The sequence below is a fragment of the Motacilla alba genome, chromosome 14, assembly GCF_015832195.1.
Source record: "Motacilla alba alba isolate MOTALB_02 chromosome 14, Motacilla_alba_V1.0_pri, whole genome shotgun sequence".
NCBI classification, from domain to species: domain Eukaryota; kingdom Metazoa; phylum Chordata; class Aves; order Passeriformes; family Motacillidae; genus Motacilla; species Motacilla alba.
Genome location: NC_052029.1, coordinates 2,748,278 through 2,768,866, shown reverse-complemented (window position 1 = coordinate 2,768,866; position 20,589 = coordinate 2,748,278). Strand labels below are relative to the sequence as shown.

The window sequence follows — 20,589 nt, the reverse complement described above, 5'->3', positions numbered from 1 at the left end:
TCAGGCAGCACCACAATAAAAGTACAAACAGACTTTATTTCAGCACAGATCCTACAGTCAAAAGCCTCTCCAGGCACCAGGTGAGGAAAGGGCAGTCCCAGGGCAGGGGGCAGGACAATGCCAAGGAGAGGAGCAAGGATAGGGGAAGATAGGAAAAGTGAGGTGCCAGGGCTGGCTTTGCTCCCACCCCCAGCCAAATCCAGAACTGGTGGTGGGGTTTGGGGTGCCTGGAAGGGCCCAGGGTGCTGGAAAGGGCCAGAACATGCCCCCGGAGTGACTCTGGATCCCAGTGTGGGAGCAGCAGTGGTGGGAGGACTGCAGGAGTGGCAGACGGGCACAGGCTGCAGGACCAACATCTCCCCTGTGCAGGCAGCTCTCCCCTCCCCATCCTTGCCCCAAATCCCAGGGGTGTCTCCCCACACATGGGTTGGGGTCAGAGTGGCTGAGGGAGCCAAGAAAGAGCCAGAGGCGGCAGCTGCAGAACCAGGGGAGCCCTTTTATTGCACAGCCAAGTGGGGCACATCTCCCTCCTCAGTCCCAAGGAGCAGGGAAGCAACCCCAGAGCTCAGCCCAACCCAGCAAGCAGGACCACAGGGCAGCAGGAAATGGGGGCCTGGGGGCAGGAAGGAGCCCCATCGTGTCCCCTCTGCTCCTCTCACAGGCCCTGCAGCTGGTGCTAGGGCAGGGCCAAGTCCCAGACAGCCCAGACTGGGTGGATGAGGCAACAGAGGCCACATGTGGTGTCAGAGAACTGTGCCCAGCTCAGTAGGGCAGCCCTGCTCCCCATGGAACATTCCAGCCTTCACCCAACCTTCAAGGAGAGCCTATTCCAGGAGCTAACAGAGCCAAGGGTGAATTTTGATCCCTCAGGGAAGCAGAGGAAGGGGTGACAAGAGGAGGCAGTAGAGGTGGGAAGGCAGCAGCAGGCAGGAGGGCCGGGGCAGCATGGCCATGGCAGTGCTCCAGGCACTGTGACGCCTGCAGGGACTGGCCCAGTCCTCTCCCCACCTCCTGCAAAAAGGGGTCCCCAGCTCCCAGGGGCCGGGGCACATCTCTGCTGGGCCACACTGCCTCACGTCTGTGCCAGCGAGAGCTCCTCCAGGCCCTCCTTCCCCAGCCGGTACCTGGCGAGGTCCTTGCGGGTCACCATTCCCACCACCTGCCAGAACAGGGACAGGGTCCAGCCCGACGTGGGCACACAGAGCCTGGGGACGGCGTGTCCCTGTCTCCTGGAGGAGCCCAGGCTGCTTGGACACAGCGAGCAGGGACTCACCTCATTGCGATTGTCCACGACCACCAAGTGCCGCAGGCCCAGGGCTCGGAAGAGCTTGAACACCCGCGGCAGGGACGCCTCCTGCAAGGCAGAACGGGGCTGGGGGGGCTGCAGCACCCCAGGCAGCCCCCACTGCCCACCCTGGTCCCCGGGGAGCTGTGCAGAGGGGCCCCTGGCCGTTACCTGGGGCACGGTGTAGGGCGAGGGGTTCATGAACTCGCTGAGGTCAATCATGCACTCGCGCTCGTCCTGGGAGACGTGGATGGACTGGATGGGGGGGAAGCGGGGGTAGGCGTCCCGAAAATCCTTCAGCTTCAGCCGCTGCTGCACCAGGCTCAGGTTGGCCCTTTCCACAAAAACCTGGGGAGGAAAGAGAGGGCTGGGGACTATCCCACAGAGCTCACGGGCACCAAGACAATGCACAGGGCCAGGGAGGGAAAAGGGCAGAAGGGTGGGACAGATCTGCAGAAGCACAGCCTGTTTCCCACTCACTCGGGGTTTGTGAGACCAGTGGGGTGCGGGATGGTGCTGGGGTAACCCCACCACTGAATGGCAGCACCCACCATCCCCTTGGGTGAGCTGAGGGAGATGACAGGGATCCTCTGCCAGCTGAGCAAGGCAGGCAGCAAGGGGCCTGAGACAGATTGGGACAGCAGACACAACCCATTCTCCAGGCAGCAGCACCCACCTTGTGCTTCAGCAGAACGATGAGCTGGGAACGCAGGATCAGACCCCGCAGCCCGGCAACCTGCAACAGGCACTGTGTGTGAGGGTCCACACTGCAGCCAGCCTCGTGGGGCCACCCCAGCTGCATCCCCTCCCCAGGGGCACCCAGTTTACCTGTGTGCTGTCGGGGTTGCTCTCTACCACAGGGAAGCCGTTGTGGTTGGAGGAGGTGTCACTGAGGATGTCCACGACCGTGCCCACGCGCTCGATCCTCCGCAGGCAGGTGACAGGAGTGCTCATCACCTCCCTGCAGGGAAAGCTCTGGGTGAAACACAGCCCTATGGCAGCACACACTGAATCCTGCAATCACACCCTGGTTTGCTGGGGAGCCCATCACATTCCAAACCCTTTCCATGGGCAGGGACACATTCCACTATCCCAAGTAGCTCCAAGTCCCATCCAACCTAGCCTTGGACTATTCCAGGGATGGGGCAGCCACAGCTTCTCTGGGCACCCTGTGCCAGGGCCTCAGCACCCTCACACCCTAAATATCCCCCCAACACACATGACTCCTCAGTGCTGATGTCTCCTCTGTCCCCAAAAGCTGCCAGGGAGGGAGGGAGGAAGGAACACACTGCAGATCACATCCCTGCTGGGGAAGAAGCTGAGCTGTGGTACCAGGGGACAGCAGGATCGTGCAAACAAAAAGTCACCACCTCCACTCCCAGCTCAGGCCAACACTGGGGTCCAAAGGCTGCTGCCACAGCAATGTCCAGCCCACCTACCTAGCTGTGAGGGAGTGGGATGTCACTGGGGCCTCCCAGTGCAGGAAGGGGACACTTTGCAGCTGGATGTGCATGTCATACAGTCCCTGCAACAAGAGCCAAGCCATCAGAAGCCTGGTGTGTGCCAAGGGGCACAACCAGACAGCAGCTCATCCCTTAGAGTGAGCACATGCCTGTCCTGGCCCCCCATGGCCCCCCAGCCCTGGGGAGCACACCAGCCCTCACCTCCACAAAGTAGTCTCCCACAATCTTTGCTGTCATCAGCACCAGCATGATGGGGAAGCCATAGGTGACGTTGCCTGTTGCCTCCATCATGATGACTGTGAGACTCAACGTCATCCGCACGATCCCACCTGCCAGAGGCACCCAGGGGGGTTGGGGGTTTAGAGGGGGGAAAAACAGAGTGAGGGCATCACAGAACACCTGAGGGCCCTGAATCTCACAGTGATCCAGGACTGCCCACCCAGGGGTGCCCTGGGCAAGCCCAGCCCTCACTTTGTTTGGCAGGGTGATTAGGAAGCTGACAGCCAGGCTGGGCTTCAGCTGGGAAGAAAGCTGTCAGGGAAGCAGGGAGTGCTTTTTCCCATGACATCTTTACCCCAACCAACACTGTGCCATGGGGAACTCACCCAGCTGTGCAGCAGCTCCCATCAGGGCGTACTTCCCAGGATCAGCCCAGATCTGAGCACAGGAAAGAAAACGAGCCAAGTGACCTGCTGGCTCCAGGGCATTCAGAGATAGTCAGCAGAGTCCTGGCCCCAAACTCCCCTCCAAAGTGGGGAGAGCTGCCAGAGGCTGCCTGAACAACCCAGCTGCTGGCTGGGCTCCACTGGGATGTGGGGAGGCCCAGACCCAGCTCATGGAGACGTCAAGCGAGATGCCAGCTCCAGGCACGCTGTCTGAACTTGCCACCAGCCCAGCAGCGAGGGAGGAGGGCTGGGTGCCAGGGCTCCCCAGGCAGGACTCACCGAGCCCTTGGTCAGGTAGGACAGGGAGATGCCGAAGAGCCTCCCCCAGGCCGCCCCGATCAGCAGGGAGGGGATGAAGACCCCTGCAGACACTGTCAGGCCATAGGTCCAGCAGGCCAGGAAGAAATACATCAGCGTGAACATGCCCAGTGTCATGGGGTTGTAGGAACCTGGGGTGGGGACAGAACAGAGTCAGTGCTGGTCCCACAGCCCAGGGGACATGTGATGGGCAGTGGCCACGGATCAAGCAGCAGCAGCCCCACAATTCACTCCCAGCAGCAGGAGTTCCTCTCCTTGGCTGCACCTCCTGCCCTGGCAGCACAGGTACAGCCTTTCAAACTGGCTCTTCAGGTTATTTCCACCCCCCACCCAGCCAGTGCCATCCCAAGCCCTCACATCCCATTCCCCCATCTCGTGACTCGTCCCCTCCCAGCCCTGTGGCTCCCACACTCCCGTGATGAACTTCAAAGCTCCGAGGGAGGGACTGCCAGGGCTGAAGGACAGGGTTGGGAGGACAGAGGTCCCACTGCCAGCTTTGGGATCAACTGAGCAGGGCATGTACTGCAAAGCCCCTCCCATCTTGCAGCTCCCACAGCTGCTCCAGACAGTGCCATGCTGTCCCACAGCACAGGCTATGCCATCCCAGTGAGACCCTGCTGACCCCACAATCCAGCTAAGGGCTATTTTGAGATTGCTGAGCAGCCCAGTCTAGTTTAAACAAGTACTTTACAACCCCTCCTTCAGACAGAAGCCTTGAGCCAGGGAGGACCCAGCACTGCAGAGAGCAGCCTCAAGACACAGGATGGTCACCTCTTGGCTGCAGGTGGCCAAGCTGCACCCTCTGGGCTGAGGATCTCTCTGTTCCCCCCCCACGTGCAGCTGGGCACAGAACTCAGATTCCACAGCAGGCACAGGAGATGCTGGGGTTACACCAGGTCCAAGGAAAATGGAGCTAGAACCTGGGAACCAAACTGCATTTCCCAAGCAAATCCAAACCCCAAGATCCACCTCCACAACCTGCCCAGAAGGTAAAATCATTACGGGGCAAGGGGCCCTGCTAATTAAGAAAACATCCCAGCGACATTTCCGGAACAGACTTCAGACAGACAGCAAGGGTCAGACATGCTCTCACACAACTCAGAAGCAACACAGCCTGCAAAAGTGCACGACCAAAACCGGGTCCTTGGCCCCACAGCCTGCCAGCACCACAGCCCTTCGGCTGAGCTCAGAGGTGCCACCAGGCACAGCACCCATCCCTCCTCCTTCCACCACTGCAGCACAGTGTTTTCTGAAGCCCTCATGGGCTGATCATCCTCTGCCTTGTCCCAGCAGGGGCCAAGGCACTCAAGGACCCTCTCTGCTAACATTCAAGGCCTCCCTGCTGGGTGCACTGACCTGGAGGGTCATGGAAGAGGTTGACAACGCTCTTCTCAGGTGTGTTGAAGAAGGCTGTGGCCATGGAGTTGTACTCTCCATCAGCACAGAAAAGCTGAAAAGGCAAGACGAGAAAGAGTTAGAAGTGGCAAGGAAGGCTGGGGGACGTGTACCAGTGAGGAGGCAACTCTGGGCAGGGAGGACACCTACAGCATCCTTGGGTCTGCAGCTCTGCCTGCACTGGAGAGCAGCAACTGCGAGGTCCAGTGTCCCAAACCCAGCAGGGTCTTGTCTCCCTGTTGAGCCCCCCAAGCTCAGCGTGCCCCCACCCTGAATGCATTCTGCAGCAGCTCCTACCTGCAGGGGATATGCCACAGAGCTCCCCTGGATGGGCTGGCAATCTCTGGAGCAGTAAATCATGACAAACCCCACAGTCGCTGTCACTGCTGCCACCAGCATGGCCTCAACCACCTGGAGGCAGGGCCGGTGGATGTACCTGTGAACAGAGGAGTGAGAGTGGCACCCAGGGGTGTGGGCAGCGTCAGCACAGCCTGGCTGGGCATGTCACATCAGGCACATGACAGTCTGGCTGCCTCTGCTCCCTGCCCAGACCCTGCCAGGCTGTCCTGCTGCTAGAAAAGCTGGTGACAGGTACTGGCTGGGCCAGGCTGGTCTCAGCTGGCTTTAGCAACTCTCTCCCTTCTCTTAGTCCTCTCAGAGCATATGACAGTCAGGTCTGCAGTGTCTGCACCTCTCTGGGCCCAAATATTTGGCAGGGTCAGAGCACTGCTGGGATGCTGCAGGTCACAGCCACAGGCAGTGAGAGGCACGTGGCACCTTTCAGGAACTGCTATTGCTCGCATTAAATGAGAGATTACAGCCTTGCTCCATGTGGAAATGCCACTTGGAGGGAATGCAGAAGGCACCAGCCAACCCTCATCAATCCCTTTCATTACCTGTGGGCTCTTACCTGATCCGGAACATCGTCAACCAGTAATTGAGGGCATTGAACAGGGCTCCAAGGATCCCACCTGCAAAGGGGAGAGAGGAAAAGCTCAGCACGCAGGGCCATGGTCAGGCTGCCCACGACACAAGGAACCTCTGAAGATCATCCACAACCCATCCGGAGTGACCAGCAGCCCTGGGACACGTGGATGCTGTCCCTGCAGCCAGCCAGGACCTGTCACCAAGAGGAGCCTGGCACCAGGAGGAGGTGGCCAGGGGCCAATGTCACAGTGCTGGCACCAGGCAGGCAAAGAACAGGCCAAATCCATGGGGATAATCCATTGCAGCTCACATGGCAGCAAGGGACTACCCAGGACTGCAATGCACTGACCCTGCTCAACATGGGTTAAAGGGGCTTGACTTTGCTACTAGGGTTGGGCCAGGATCCAGCTCTCATCCCTGCACAAGCCCCACAAGCAGCCTCTGCTCCAGAATTTAATGGATTCCCCATTTTCCCCAGGAAATGGACACCAAAGCCTTTTATACCCAGACAGAGAACAGAGGAAATTATTCAGACTAATCAAATGGAAACAGCAGCATTCTCTTACCAACCACTCCCATAAAGATGAAGATAGGAATTTCCTGGATTGTGTATCCCATTTTCTGCAAGCAAGAAAGAAGTGGGTTTCACATCTCCTGGCCCATCTGCAGTCCCACAGTCAGTCACTGACTGCTGGGACAGCACAGCTCTGTGCTGGCACGAGGCTCCCAGAGCTGCCCCAAAGTCTCCCCTGAGCAGCCCACAGCCTCCATGAATTCCTTCTGCTGGGGCTGGTGGAGCTGAAATCTGGCCAGACCCCACAGCCTGCTAAGGCAGAGCCTGCCTCAGCCCCTGGGCGAGGTTATAGATAAATTGATGTCCCCAAAGCTGCTAAGGGCTGTGTCCAACCCCTCCCCAGAGCCCTACGTGGGGAATACCTGTGCCTACCTCGCTGTCAAATCTGCCAAAGTTGATGAGCCCAGGGCTGGAGAGATCCCAGGCGTTGCCGTGGTACACGCTCAGGACAGAGTTCAGCGTGAAGGTGGAGATCATGGAGGCAAAGAACTGGAAGGAGATGCAGCCCAGAGTCACTGCCAAGTGCCCCCAGCCCCATTTCCTCACCACATGCTCCGTGCACTACCCCAAACCACCCCCAAGGCCCTCAGGCAGGGCTTGGTGCCCATGGTGTGGTGGGGACAGGAGGTCACATTGCCTGTGGTGGCACTCCGGGCAGCTTACACTGACCAGGGTCTGGCTTCTCCTTTTGCCTCTCTGTTGCCCTGGGGCACAGCCCAAGGCAGCTCCCTTGGAAAGGAGCTGGCAGCAAGATGGAGCTCAGCCAGGCCCACAGTCAGCCCCTGAGGAGCAGGGCACAGGAGGGGAGCTGGGATGCTGCTCCCTGGGATGAGGCCTCGCTGGAGCAGAGCTGTCAGGAGGCCTGGGGCTGCAGGACACCCAGAGAAGGCAATGCCTCACACCAGAACCAGCAGCTCTCCACTGCTTTCCAGCACTTACGATTCTCCACGTCAGGAACTGGTTCCAGAAGGAAGCCCCTTCCTCCAAGCTGAACAGGACACCCCCTGCAAACACAAAATACATCATCTACACAAGGGGCATGTGCCAGCCCCTTGGCTACAGCACCAGCCAAGCACCCAAGGCCATGTGCCCACACTGCCCAGACCCTCTCACAGACAAGCTCACCAAGGCATCAGTGATGCACTGGTCACAGCAAAGCCCCCACTGCCATTCTCCACCCCAGGGAGGCAACATTTGGGATCTGAGGCAGATGAGCCCCTTGCCCTTGGGCAGGGCCAACAGCTGCATGGCCTGGCAGGAAAACTTGGGAGGCCCCTGCAGTGCCCTGTGCAGATCCCAAAAGATGCCTCCAAGCAGGTGGGAGCAACCTCCTGAGGAAATTCATATCCAAGCACTGCTCAGTGCCAGAGAGCATCAACTCAAAATAAAACAGACTCAAGACAACGTCATCACCGAAGTTCAAAATACTAGACTAGAAATTCCAACATCAAAAATACAAGAAATCTCACCCCACAAATAGCTAAAATAGAAGATGACAGAACAAACAATCAAACCACAAAATTACAACTTCAAAGCAAAGTCAACACCTTACAAAATTTACAGCAGCTTTTAAAAGAGATCAATTAAGTTCAATCTGTTTTAAGAATTACAAATTATAAATTTACTCCACTTTTTAACCTACTAAGAGAAGACTATAACATCAAATCTCCAAGAACTTTGACCATTAAAACTCAAACTAACCCTTAAAAAAATCACTGAAACTCTTCCAAAAAATAAAAAAACCCAACCACATCATTGCACTCCAAAAAAAACCCTTTTTTCCTCACAATGTTAAAAAAAATACAACTTCATAATCTCATATTTCAGTTAGGACTCTTCTGTAAAAAACCCCTTTGTTAATAATCAAGTAAGACACACACCCACGGGGGCACCGAAGGCGGCCGAGACGCCGGCGGCAGCTCCGGCCGACACAAAATCCCTCTTCTCTGTGTCTCTGCGGAAGTACTCGAAGATCTGAAACAGCAGCGAGGGCACCTTTAGGGCTGGCCACGGGCTTGAGCTGAGGCAAGAGCCAGGGTATGACAGGGATGACGCCAAGCCAGCAGTGGGAACAGCCCGGTCTGGCACAGAAGGGCACCTGCAGCACAACCCCTCGGAGCTCAACACCAACCTTGAAGTCTCGCTTTAAGGACGTGGATCTTCCCTGGGAGATGCCAGCAGCAATCACGGATCCAGAGTGGATCATGGGTCCTTCCTAAGGGCCAGAGAGCACAGATCAGGGAAGGAAGAGCAGGCATGGCTGAATGCTGCTCACCAGCTTGCAGTCCTGAAGCTGGATTGGGAGCATTCCCCTCAGGGAAACACAGACCCTGACGTTTCCCCCCTTCCCATCCTGGAGGTATTCAAGACCAGGTTGGACAGAACTCTGAGCAACCTAGTCTAGTGAAAGGTGCTTCTGCCCATGACAGGGGTTTGGAATGAGAGGATCTTTAGGATCTCTTCCAACCCAAATAATTCCATGGTTTTATGAAATCCTTATCCTAGCATGTGCCTCCCTTGCCCACCTCGTGTTCCTACCAGTTGAGGAAACAAGTGTTTCCCTTGCCTGCCTTCAGTCCCAGCAGGCCAGAAAGGTCCCAATGGGGTACCCAACTCTCTCTCAAATACTGTTTGCAGGGACAGCCACTGATGGACAGGGGCTGCTGCTCTCTGCCCTCAGCCAAGCCACACAGGCTGGCACGGTGGCACCACATGCCCCTGGGGCTCCCCAAGCCTGGCAGTGCCAGTCACCTTGGCCAGCAGACAACAGGAAATAACACTGAGAAGTCACCACAGGGCCCCCAGCGCCCTGTCCCCAGCACAGGACCGGTGACAGGCTGTGACACAAGTGCCAGCAGCGGGCACCAACACATCAGCAGCATGTCAGAGAGCACTTTGTGCACATCACCTTCCCAACAGCCAGGCCGCCGACCACCGAGAGGATGACCCCGCAGACTTTGATCACCAGGGTCTGCACAACAGAGAAGGACACAGCATGTCACAGGGGTGGCACGAGGAACACGGCCATGGCAGCCACAGGGGACACGACCCAGTGGGCCCCGAGGCATGGGAGGAGCCAATGACCCCGGGGAACTCATGATTCTCATCCCCCCCCCACTGTGGCAACAGAGTTGGTCAATTTTCTTCTCAGCCAGAGCAAAAGTCTACCCAAAGCTGCTCTTCCCAGTGCCAGCTGCTGGTCCCAGGGCAGGAGATTTAACCTCTGGGCACTGGGAGGGAAACAACGATGGAGCTGGGAGCTCCTGCCGTGCCACAGTGAGGGCAGGGGCCACTCCAGGACCACACAAGGTGCCCAGGCCATCCCACCACCTCCTGCTTCCTACCTTGAGCCGGACAACATGCGGAATCTTCACGCCGTTGAGGTAACATTTGATCTGGGGAATGCCACTGCCAGCTGCCACGGGCTGCAGGGAGCAGGGAGAGCTGTCACACACAGGATGGGGACACACCAGCCACCTTACCCCTGTCTCTCAGCACAGGGCACACACACAGCACAGCCTCAGGGTGGCTCTGAGATGAGGCCAAAGCTTATAAACGGGCTCTGGAGATGGGCTTGAGGGAGACACCCACTTCCTAAGGGCAAATGTGCCAAGGAAAAGGAGTTGGATGGGTTCCTGGGGACACTCAGGTGTTCCCCCACCCTGTCACAGCTACAGAAAGATCACACTTGGTGGCCAAGGAGAACAAAGGCAAAGCCACAAGGAAGACACTGTGGATTAGAGTGATCCATAGCAAGTCCCAGACTCTGGCTTGTCCTCCAGAGGTTGTAGCAGAGGCACCCAGCCAGACTGGTCAGTGCTGGTACTTGGGTACACCCAACACAGAGAGGCTGAGCTGGGGCCAAGGCTTGGGAGAGCTGCACCCCTGCCCAAGGCTGGAGCACAGCCTCTGCCTCAGGCTGCCAGCACATCCCAGCAGCCTGCCAGCCCCACAGAAACCCCGCAGCACAGCTGGAGCCAACACCAAGGAGCTGGTGCTACCAGGAGCCAAACTGGCAGAAACTCATTCACTGTTCACAAAAGTTTGCAAGTTTTGTGGAAACATGACCCCACTTTGCCCACGTAAAGAAGCCAGAACAGTTCCAGACTCTTACCTCTATGAAGGCAACGATCAGAGAGCCCACCATCACCACGCTGGCATTCAGGGTGGCCCAGAGTAACAGGGAGAAAGAGAGGCCCCCTTTGGCTGTGAACTTGTCAATATCTAGGGCAGCAGCTCAAGGAAAGGCCAGTATTGCTTGGGTAAGATCCCTCCCACCACAGCATCTCACAGAATCACGGGTGTTTGGGTTGAACGCCACCTTAAAAACCATCTAGCTCCAACCCCCTGCCATGGGCAGGGATGCCATTCACTTAGAGCACCCAGGGCAGCTGAAATGAGCCTCCTCTGTTACAGCAGCGCCCAGGCACAGCTCAGCCCTGCAGAGCAGCTGGGCAGCAGAGTCTGTGCCACCAAACTGGAGCGGGGAAGCGCTGCCCTCTTCCCCCACGGCCCCTCTGTCACAGCTCTCAGGAGATCCCCGAGGTGCCCGCTGGCCAGCAGCCAGTGCTGTGAGAGGATACTGTCCTTCACCACACGGTACTTGAGCCCAGCCAGGTTCTCCACCACGATGTCGATGAAGCAGGCGACGAGGCCGGTGAGGATGCCGATCATGGCGCAGATCACCCAGCGCTTGATCTCCACCGTGCGGAAAGCCTGAGGGACAGACAGCCCTCGCACCCTGCTGCCAGCCAGCCTGGCATCCAGGGCACCCCAGCACACCTGCCGCCTTCCCCAGCATGCCCCCGAGCCTGGGAAGCTCTGAGGAGAGCCAAGGAGCACCAGTGCTGGCTGACCCAGTGAAGCCTGGACACAATTTACTGATTTTAAGCAGTGCTCTTGTACCTCAGTGGGATCCCTAAGGTGCTTTTACAGCTTGCCTGCCTCCATTAGGCCCATCCTCTTGGTGTTCTTGCTGTGGCAATGATTCCCAAAGCCCCCAGGGCAGATGCTTCACATGACTCCAGAAGTCCCTCTGCTCAGGGACCTGCCCCATACCACCAGGCAATGCCACCATGTGCATCCAGATTGGCTCCCATTCCAACCACCTCATGCTGGGTCCTTGATCCTGTGGTTTCACAGCTTGTCACAAGCTGGTCAGTGCCCATAAACCCATCCCAGCTCAACCCAGGCTTTAAGCACAACCTCCTCTGGCCCAGAGCAGCCCCCCAGCAGCCAGACAGGGACAACAGCTTCCCTTGTCCCCCCCAGCTGAGATGATCTGTGGGCAGCCCAGCAAGACTCACCGCATGGTTTATCCTCCTCTCCTCCTCCAGGAAAAGCTGGTTTTCACTGTTGTCATAGTCCAAGCTCTAGTTTGGGAAAGGGAGATGCTGTTATTGTCTGCCACCAGGCAAAGAGAGCCCCATACTGGGGAGTACTGCCCTCAGCCCCTCACCCTGCTCCTGTTATCATTTTCCTTCCCTGATTCCACCCCTTCTGCACTGAAACCACCCTCATAGGGCAGCTGTGAGCCCTGGCCCCTCATACCTCACCTGCTGCACCCCAGGGGGCAGACACAAGATGGGGCAGATGGGCACTTACCTCGTACTTGAGTGACAGCAGCTTCTCGTTGTGGGGGATCTCGTTGGGACGCTGCCGAGGCACCTCTGTCTCCTGTGGGGTGTGACGCGCAGCTTAGGATGGGTCAGGTCAGAGTCCAGCCCTCCCATCCACGTGCAACTGTTGGTTTAACTCCTCTTGATGCTCAGGAGATGCACAGAGGACTGCAGGTGCAAGCTGCCTGGCAGGCAGGGATCTGGGATGATTTTCCACCACTTGGTGGATGTGTGGGATTTAAGGCAGCTGGACCAGCTGGGGTCAGGGGTGCACCCTCACCAAGCACCACTGCCACACTGACCTGGCACTGAACACAAGCAACTCCATGCCCTGGTGGAGGGCAACCTTTCACCTTGGCAGGAAATTCCTTAGGCCAAAAGCAAGGAGCTATTTCAAGCAAACCCATGTTTTTTGGGCAGAAACCAAATTCTGTTTCCCAAACGCCTTCGACCGCGCAAGCTGTTCCCAGCTCTGAATTAGGGATTTACTGAGGATCCCAGAGGGGCCCCTGGGGCAGCAGCAGCTGCCCACGCCACGGAGGTCACCCAGCCCAGGAAGAAGTGCTGGAGTCCTCCTGGAACAAGAGGAATGTGAAGGAGGGAACAGCAGCAGCTGTTACTGGAAGAAGGGAAGGGGTCCTGGTAACAGGGAGCCCCTCTCAATGCCACTCACCAGCTCATGGATGTCCTCGTTGAGGTCCACATTGCTCAGCTGCCCGATGCGCAGGAAGGAGGAAGGAGTAAGCTGAGGAGAGAAGGGGAAATGAGGTCAACTCCTGAACGCACTTCAAATCTCTCAGGAGGATGGAGCAGGGGTGCAAGATGCTCATGCTCTGCCTCCCTTGCTGAGCTCTGCCCGCCTGCCACTGCCAGAGCCCCCCAAAATGCAGCACCCTGTTCTCAGAGGACACACCGAGGAGGTGGCATCCAACACCCTGGAGGGAACCAGAGGCAGCAGCAGCCTGCCAGGCTTTGGGTGAGCTGCTCCAACCTGTCAGCTGGCAGAGCCAGCTCACCTGGGGAGGTGCCAGCCAGCAGCAGCTCACTGGGGACAGGCCACCACCAGCCCCTGGCACGGAGCACCGTGCCGACAAACCTGTGCCAAGCAGCACGTTCCACACTCCCCTGAGGCTGGGGAGGGACAGAGCCCCTGCACAACGTGCCACCTGCACAGCCACAAACTCACCACAACGTGCCCTCAGCTGCCAGGCCCAGCCAGCAGCAAGGGGCAGCTGAGGGCACGTCTGGCTCTGCCATCTGCTCCACGGCAGTGTCACCAGCCAGGAGAGGAGCACATCACGTCAGCGTGTTTGTCACCCCCCGAGCAGCTGGGACCAGAGTGACAGCCAGGCTGGCTGCCAGCCAGGGGACACAGGAGGAAGTGGGTGCACTGCTCCTGTACAGCCGTGGGGACTCTGGCGTCTCTCTGAGCCAGCCCCAGCGCGATGCTGGGAAGCAGCATTGGCATCTCCCTCTGGGGAGCAGCTTCTCCTTTCACTGGTGATCACCCGGCGCTTTTACCGGCAGCGCAGTTGCACAGCACGGGAGTTTGTTGACTTTTTGGGGCACCTCTGTCTCCTGGATGAGGCAAGCAGGGGCTTGGGCTGCAGCTGAGCAGTACCACAGGGGGACCCAGCTGGAGCAGGTGGGCTGCTGTCACCCCTCCATCCCCAGAGGAATGCACACTGTCCCCAAGAACAGCCCAAACACCATTCCTCAGCATTAAGATCTTCCCCTCCAGAGGCTCACCCCTCCCCAGCTGCCTGGTTAAAGAACTGGAGGATAAAAGAGGGATGGTGAGAGCAACAGCAGGGCTCTGGCCTGTTGGTCTCTCTCTGCTGGCAGGTCCCAGATCGAGCCCCTCGCTGCTTTAATCCCCACGATCCCGTCTGGAACGTGCAGGCCAGAGCTGCTGGGAGCCCTGCACGTCACTGCAGAGGAAGAATATCCCTTTGTGTTTGCAGCCTGACCTATTTTCCCATTTTTCCCTCTGCTCCACATTCTCCTTTGCTCCCTGACCTGCAGATGGGTTCTGCCCCAGCTTCTCAAACCCTCTCTGGTGCCCTTTAGCCCCCAGCAGCTCCAGCCCACAGTGCTCCATGCTGCCATTGCCAGACACTGGTTTGGCAAAACCAGCCTGGGCTTTGCTTCTGGTCCATGATAGCTCCACATTCCCACTGGAAGGGATCCAGGTGGAGCCTTTTCCCAGCAGTCAGAGCAGACCACAGTGGACTTCTAAGAGCTGGGTACACACAAAGCTGTCACCTCCCTGAATTTAGGGTCACGAGCTGGATACAGGAACTGCCTGTTCAGTGCCTGCTGGTGCCCAGCTGCTCTGGTGGCAGGCTGAGGTCCCAGCCAGGCCCCCACCACCCCAGGGAGGGGGAAGGACACATTCCTTGCCCTGAAACCTGGAGGGACAAAGCTGACACCTTGCAAAGGAACACCCGCACTGGGACTGAGGAAGCACAAGGATTTAAGGCTCCTGTTAGGTGCCACACATCTAGGGCAAGATCAAGGCAAGGAGATGAAAAATGTCACTCATGCCATGTCCCTTCTGTAAGGCCTCAGGCACGACCAGCCCTGCAGGGAAAATTCTCCTGTTAGCAATAGGGTCTGCAGACAGACCAAATGTGGCTGAACCAGTGACATCCCACTGTCCTCCCTCCTTCCCTGTGGAGAAAGCAGCCAAGGCACAGCAGCTCAATTCCTCATTGACTGAGCACCAGCAGGACACAAGCACAGATGAAGGGAAAGGAGGTGCAGTGGAACCTGAAGCTGAACTTAGAAAAGCAGCATATTTTTAATATCCCCCCCCTGAGTCCTGGCACCTCTCTGGCATCCGCAAGCAGAGGCCTGGCTCCTGTCTCACCACCACAGGGATCACATGCCGGGAGGGCAGGAAAGAGCTACTTCCAGCAGCACCCAAGAATGGTAAGAGAAAAAGGAGAGATTCAGGCAGCCTGGAGCCAAGAGAAAAGGTTATTTGTGCACAGCTCAAAGATTCACTGAGCAATGCCCTCCTTGAGATGTTTTCAAACTCAGCCAAGGCAGCTGCTGCTGCTGGGTACGTGTGATGTTGGTGTGACTGTGCTGTGATTATCTCCACACAAAAACATGCACTGCTGCCAAAACCCAGAGGGCACAGATGGGTTAACAGCCCTCCTGCCCCAGGAGAGGCTCTGGGGCATGCTGAGCCTCACTCTGCCAGTGGCACGCGAGCACCCAGCCCATTTGGGTGCTGAAGTTAACTTCATCCTGAGCTCTGCAAAGAGATGTCTGGAGCCTTGCTCTGAATCAAGATAAGTTATCATCAATGTTAGTGGGCAGGAATGTTGGCAGGCAGGGCTGCTCCTCCAAGGGACCTCACCAGGCTGCAGGGAAGCCCCCAAATGTAACAGAGGCAAATACAAAGCCCTGCACCTGGATGGATGAGTCCCAGTGGTCAGAAAGCAGCTCAGCTGAAAAAGTCTTGCAGTGACCTGGTGGGTGAGTGTCAGTGGCACAGACCTGGAGGGGAGGTGGTCAACCCCTGCCTGGGTGGTGCCAGCCAACTGCCAGAAGGTCTGGGGAAGGGATCCCACACCTCCACCTGGCACCTGCAATAGCACACCTGGGACTTGGCATCCACTTTGGGCTTCCTGGGACAGAAAAGGCACAGAAAGTGAGTTCAGCAAGAGAGTTAGGGGCTGGAGCACATGGCAAGATATACAAGGAGAAGCTGATGCTTCTCAGAGAGTTCTTCATGTCATCTCCAGACACCCAACAAGGGGTTACAGACAGGACAAAGCCAGACTTCCCTTGAAGCTCTGCACTGATGGGACAAGGAGCAGTGGATAAACTGCACTAAGGGAACTTCTGCTTAGGTATCGGAGCCAAATGTTCACCCTGTGGCTGGTGACACACTAAACTTGGGACCAAATAGGGTGCAGTTACCCAAAGCTCCTCTGGATGTGTCCCTCAGGGATCTGCTCTGAGCAGGGGCTGGACTGGAGCCCCTAGCTGTAGCCCTCTCGAGGGCTCCTGAGGTCCCTTTCCCCTTTGTTATGCTGGCACCCACTCTGAGACCAGCAAGAGCAAAATGAGGATCAACCTCAACATGAAAAAAATCTAGCAAAAGATCTCAGCCACCACCTTCCAGTCATGCCCTGGGATGCATGATCTCCATGATCCAAGCTGGGCTGCGCGATCTCCGTGAGCCAAGCCATGCCCCCAAACATTGCTCTGGAGAACCATCAATAGGTGAAATGGGCTCCACGGCCCATTTCCACAGGGATGAGCCAGGCTTCTCCCTGTAGGACACGACCCAGCATGAGAGGCCCCTAGGCACTGTCCCTCGTCACCATCCTGTGCACAGTAAGGAACTGGCAGCACGTGACTTTATCGATGAGATAAAGCCCAGCACAGACCACAGAAGGAGCCCACAGAAGCTGTGGGAGGGAAGGAGGAGGATTTCCAGCCCCCAGGGCCCTCTTGGCTGCAGAACACTCTGCCCCTCATACCAGGCTGAGTGGAAGACTCCAGGCTGTGTCACCAGTGTGTCACCAGCACGAGAACCCTGTCACCAGCTCCAGCAGCAAATGGGGGAGATGAGCTGCAGGGCTTCTGAAATCCCCCTCCTGTGACACACAGCTGAGACAGGCTTCAAACCCACCTGGCATCATCCCCAAAGTGCCTCACAGCAGGACAGAACAGGGCTCCTCACCTCCAGGCTCAAACAAAGCCGGACTCTCCCCAAGGTGTCACCCCTTGGCTTTTGCTTCCAGGCTCCTGCTGCCACTGCCAGGGCACAGCTGCTGCTTGACCCTCACCTCCACAAGGATGGGAAATGCTGGCGTTGCCCTGGCCTTTCCCTTGGCACAGGAGCAGCACAGGGATGAAGCACTGCCACAGTCCCCAATGGCTTGAGCAACCTGCGGAAAACTTCCTGAAGTTCCTGTGCCGGGGGAGGCTCCTGCCACCACTCCAGAGCAGTGGCTCTCCAGGGCAGTCACCTCCAGGCTCACAAGGGCAGGGACAAGCAGCCTCTCTGCCAGTAACCTGGGGTGTGCAATCTGCAGCCCATCTGCCAGGAATCGGGGCTCACCCAGCACTCACACTTCCCCTTTTCTGCCTCCTCCCACCAAGATTTCTTGACTGCTTGCAGCCTGGCCACTTTTGTGCACCTTGTTACTTGAGATTAAAGAAAACGAGACCAGCGACATCGAGAGGTGCAGAATAAACACACGGGGGCTAAGAAGCACAGCCTGCCCAGCAGCAGCCTGGTCTTCACGAGGGTGAGCCCTTGTTGCAGGCACCCTTTGAAGCAGGAGCATTAACCAATCCCAAAGTCAAGGCACTTCAGCACAAATATCTTTGATGGCAGCGAAGGAAGAAATGTTCTTCCACAAAAAACGGTTCATGATGGAAATTGGCTGCTCTTACTAAAATTTTCCACCCACTTCCCAGCCTGAGAACCAACACACGAGGCTGGAGAACACAGGAAAGGGACAGCCCACAGCAGGCACGGTGCTCAGAGACACAGCCTGCCTCTCACTCTTTGATGTGCTGCAGGCACCAGAAACTGCTGGTAAGAGGATGAAGGCTCAGCCAGCTCAGCTGGCCCCAGAGCAGAGCAGACCTCAGGGACAGGCCCCTCACACCCCCTCCACGGCCACAGGTGTGTTTATCCAGCCTCTGCTCACCTCCTGCCCACCAGAAGTCGATCTCAGTCCCTCTCAGCTGGGGAGCTGCAGACCCGTGTTTCCTCTGGTCCCCTCAAGATCACTTTCATTTCCATTTAACAAGCACGTGACAAAGGGAACAAGTGATGTCAGGGGACATTTTTATTTTATTACCACAACCCAGGTTTAAATCTCCCCTGAGCTAAGCAGCTCCAGCCTCTCCTTGTTTCTCCCCCAAAGCTGCCCTGCCTTCCTGCTTCAATCCACACGACTGAAAGTCATCTGGGGCAAAGGGAGAGGCAGCTGCAAAATACAACCCCAGCCCTACTGAGACAACCCAGCTGCCACTGCCAGGGGCACGTGTGGTCTGGAGCTCCAGCAAGGTACTCCCTCTCCTCCTTGCCAAGGAAAATGCCACATAGTACCATGTCACCAGCTGGGACCTGAGCTGCCTGCACTGTGCAGGGACACAGCGACAATAAATCACACTGCTAGGGCTGGCTGTCCACCTCCAACTGCCCCTTCCGCAGCAGGCCTCGGGCACTCCTTCCAAACCACCAGGGAAAGCCTTTCCTAATGACTCCCAGCCATGAGATCTGGTTAATCCCTGCTCTAACACCCTTCAAACCCCCAGGACTCCCTATGTGCTGTAAATATACGGGGTCCTGTTGCACTGCCCAGGAGGATTACTTGTATTTTCACCCCAGAACAGCTGCCATGGCACAGCTGCCTCCTTCCAGCTGCCATTCCCTGCTCCCAGAGCCTACATAAGGCTCTTCCAGCCTAACGAGCCCTGCATTTCCCTCTAATTAGCCTGCTGTTCTGACTTGCCCAGGAGCAGGGCAGCACAGAATCGTGCTGGGCCAGACATCCCTGCTAACAGCTGCCAGAACCTGGCACTGCTCCTCCCTATCTAAGCTCAGGTCTCCCAGGAAACTCTCCAGAGGAAATTCCAGGATGCCACCTGGAAGCAATGCCTGTCCCACCTGGTGCTGGCACAAGAGTGCTCCATGGTCCCATCCTGACCTCCCACCCACACCTCAGCCCAGCACAGCCCAGCCACCCCCAGCTTCACTCTGAAGAGGAGCTGAGTGCCTCAGTTTACTTCACTGAGCTGCATGAGGGGGAGAGACCACCAGGCAGGCGGCCTGAGGGCACACTGGAGAGAAGTTCTCCTCACTTAATTACCCCAAATTGACTTGCCAGAAGGAACTGGGCTCCCTCTGTGACATGGCCCACCTCGGGCCTGCTTTTTGCCAGGGTAGCTCCATACATCCCACAGGACACCCTGCAGCACTCCAGTGTTAGACGCTCTTGTGTCTGAGCCCTACCTGGTGATCAGCAGCATGTCAGGCAACAGGCTCTCACAGAAAGAAATTTTTAGCAGAAATTCATTTAGCACAAATTAATTTTACACGGACAGATACAGACAGAACAAGGGGGAATGGCTTCAGACGAAACAAAAAGAGACTATATTAGATGTCAGTAGGAAATGAGGGTGGGCAGGCCCTGGCAGAGGTTTCCCAGAGAAGCTGTGGCTGTCCCTGGATCCCTGGAAGCGTTCAAAGCCAGGTTGGGCAGGGCTTGGAGCAGCCTGGGACAGTGGAAGGTGTCCCTGCCCACGGCGGGGGTAGAGCAGGATGAGATTTAGGCCTCTTCCCACCCAATCCAGCCGTGATTCTCTGAATGAGGAGCGCAGGAGCAGGGCCCTGCTCGGCAGGGCCCGTCCCACGGCGGAGCAGCAGCGGCAGGGATGGAGGCACTGACTCAGCCCCAGCTCAGTTTTTCCCCCATGGCTCCCCCCGGCCCCTCAGCCCAACAGGTTCTGCTTTCCCAGCCCGGAGCGACCCCGACCGCCCCCGCCCAGCCCCGGGGCAACGAGCGCGGTCACACACGACACGGGAGGGAGCGGGGCGCACACGCGGCCCCGGCCCCGGCCCTCTCCGTGCTCCCTCCGGCGCGGAGCCCCCGCTCCCGGGGACGGGACCCACCTGCCGGCCGCTGCCCGCCGCACCCGGGGCGGTACCGTTGAGCAGCGGGGTGGTTTCGCCCGCACGCCCGTCCTCGTCGTCGTCGCGGTCGCGGCCGGACCAGGAGACCTTCTTGGCGACGTTGGCCATGCGGGGCGGCGGCGGCGGCGGCTCCGCCGGGCCTGCCCCGCCGCTCGGTCATGTGACCGCCGCCACGCCGCCACGTGCCCGTCAGGGCGGCCGGCCGCGCCCCGAGGCACCATGGGAGTTGTAGTTCCGGCGGGGGCCCCGCGCCCGGAGCGGCGGCGGGACGGGATGGAATGGGATGGAATGGAATGGAATGGAATGGAATGGAATGGAATGGAATGGGATAAGATAGAGTGGGACGGGCTGAGCGGGACCCCGGTGGCAGCGGCCCGAGAGGTTCTGAGGCTTTGCCCCACGCGCACCCAGCCGGCAGCACAGCCCCACCGTCCCCGGGAACACGGGGCTCCGGGAACGGCCGGAGCCGCCGCTGCTCCAGCTCTCCAGGCACAGAATTCCGCAGAGCAGACCTTCGGGAGCGAGTGTGCTTCGCCTTACGGGGCAGCACAGCTCGGCGCAAAGCCCTGCCCCGCCGAGGAGCCCCGCGGGCAGCGGCAGCGCACGGGACCGGCGGCGGCGGCGCTGGCTCACCCCGGTCACGGCTGTCCCGTGCTCCGCTTCCCCTGC

The 20,589-nt window shown here is 58.0% G+C and overlaps 1 protein-coding gene across 1 annotated transcript; it reads right to left on the bottom strand.

Moving 5' to 3' along the window:
- Window positions 1-16: 16 nt before the first annotated feature.
- On the bottom strand, window positions 17-20,094 carry CLCN7 (chloride voltage-gated channel 7). Its single transcript, XM_038151658.1, has 25 exons — window positions 19,900-20,094; window positions 12,919-12,990; window positions 12,232-12,303; window positions 11,934-11,999; window positions 11,211-11,343; window positions 10,742-10,851; window positions 9,972-10,052; window positions 9,536-9,598; window positions 8,759-8,842; window positions 8,508-8,601; window positions 7,567-7,631; window positions 7,000-7,116; window positions 6,620-6,674; window positions 6,037-6,097; window positions 5,424-5,562; window positions 5,088-5,181; window positions 3,693-3,862; window positions 3,354-3,405; window positions 2,950-3,077; window positions 2,725-2,810; window positions 2,114-2,246; window positions 1,962-2,021; window positions 1,457-1,633; window positions 1,274-1,354; window positions 17-1,159 (listed from the first exon to the last, which is right to left on the bottom strand). The coding sequence occupies exons 1-25, from the start codon at window positions 20,026-20,028 to the stop codon at window positions 1,073-1,075; spliced, it is 2,409 nt and encodes an 802-aa protein (XP_038007586.1). The 5' UTR covers window positions 20,029-20,094; the 3' UTR covers window positions 17-1,072.
- Window positions 20,095-20,589: the final 495 nt, after the last annotated feature.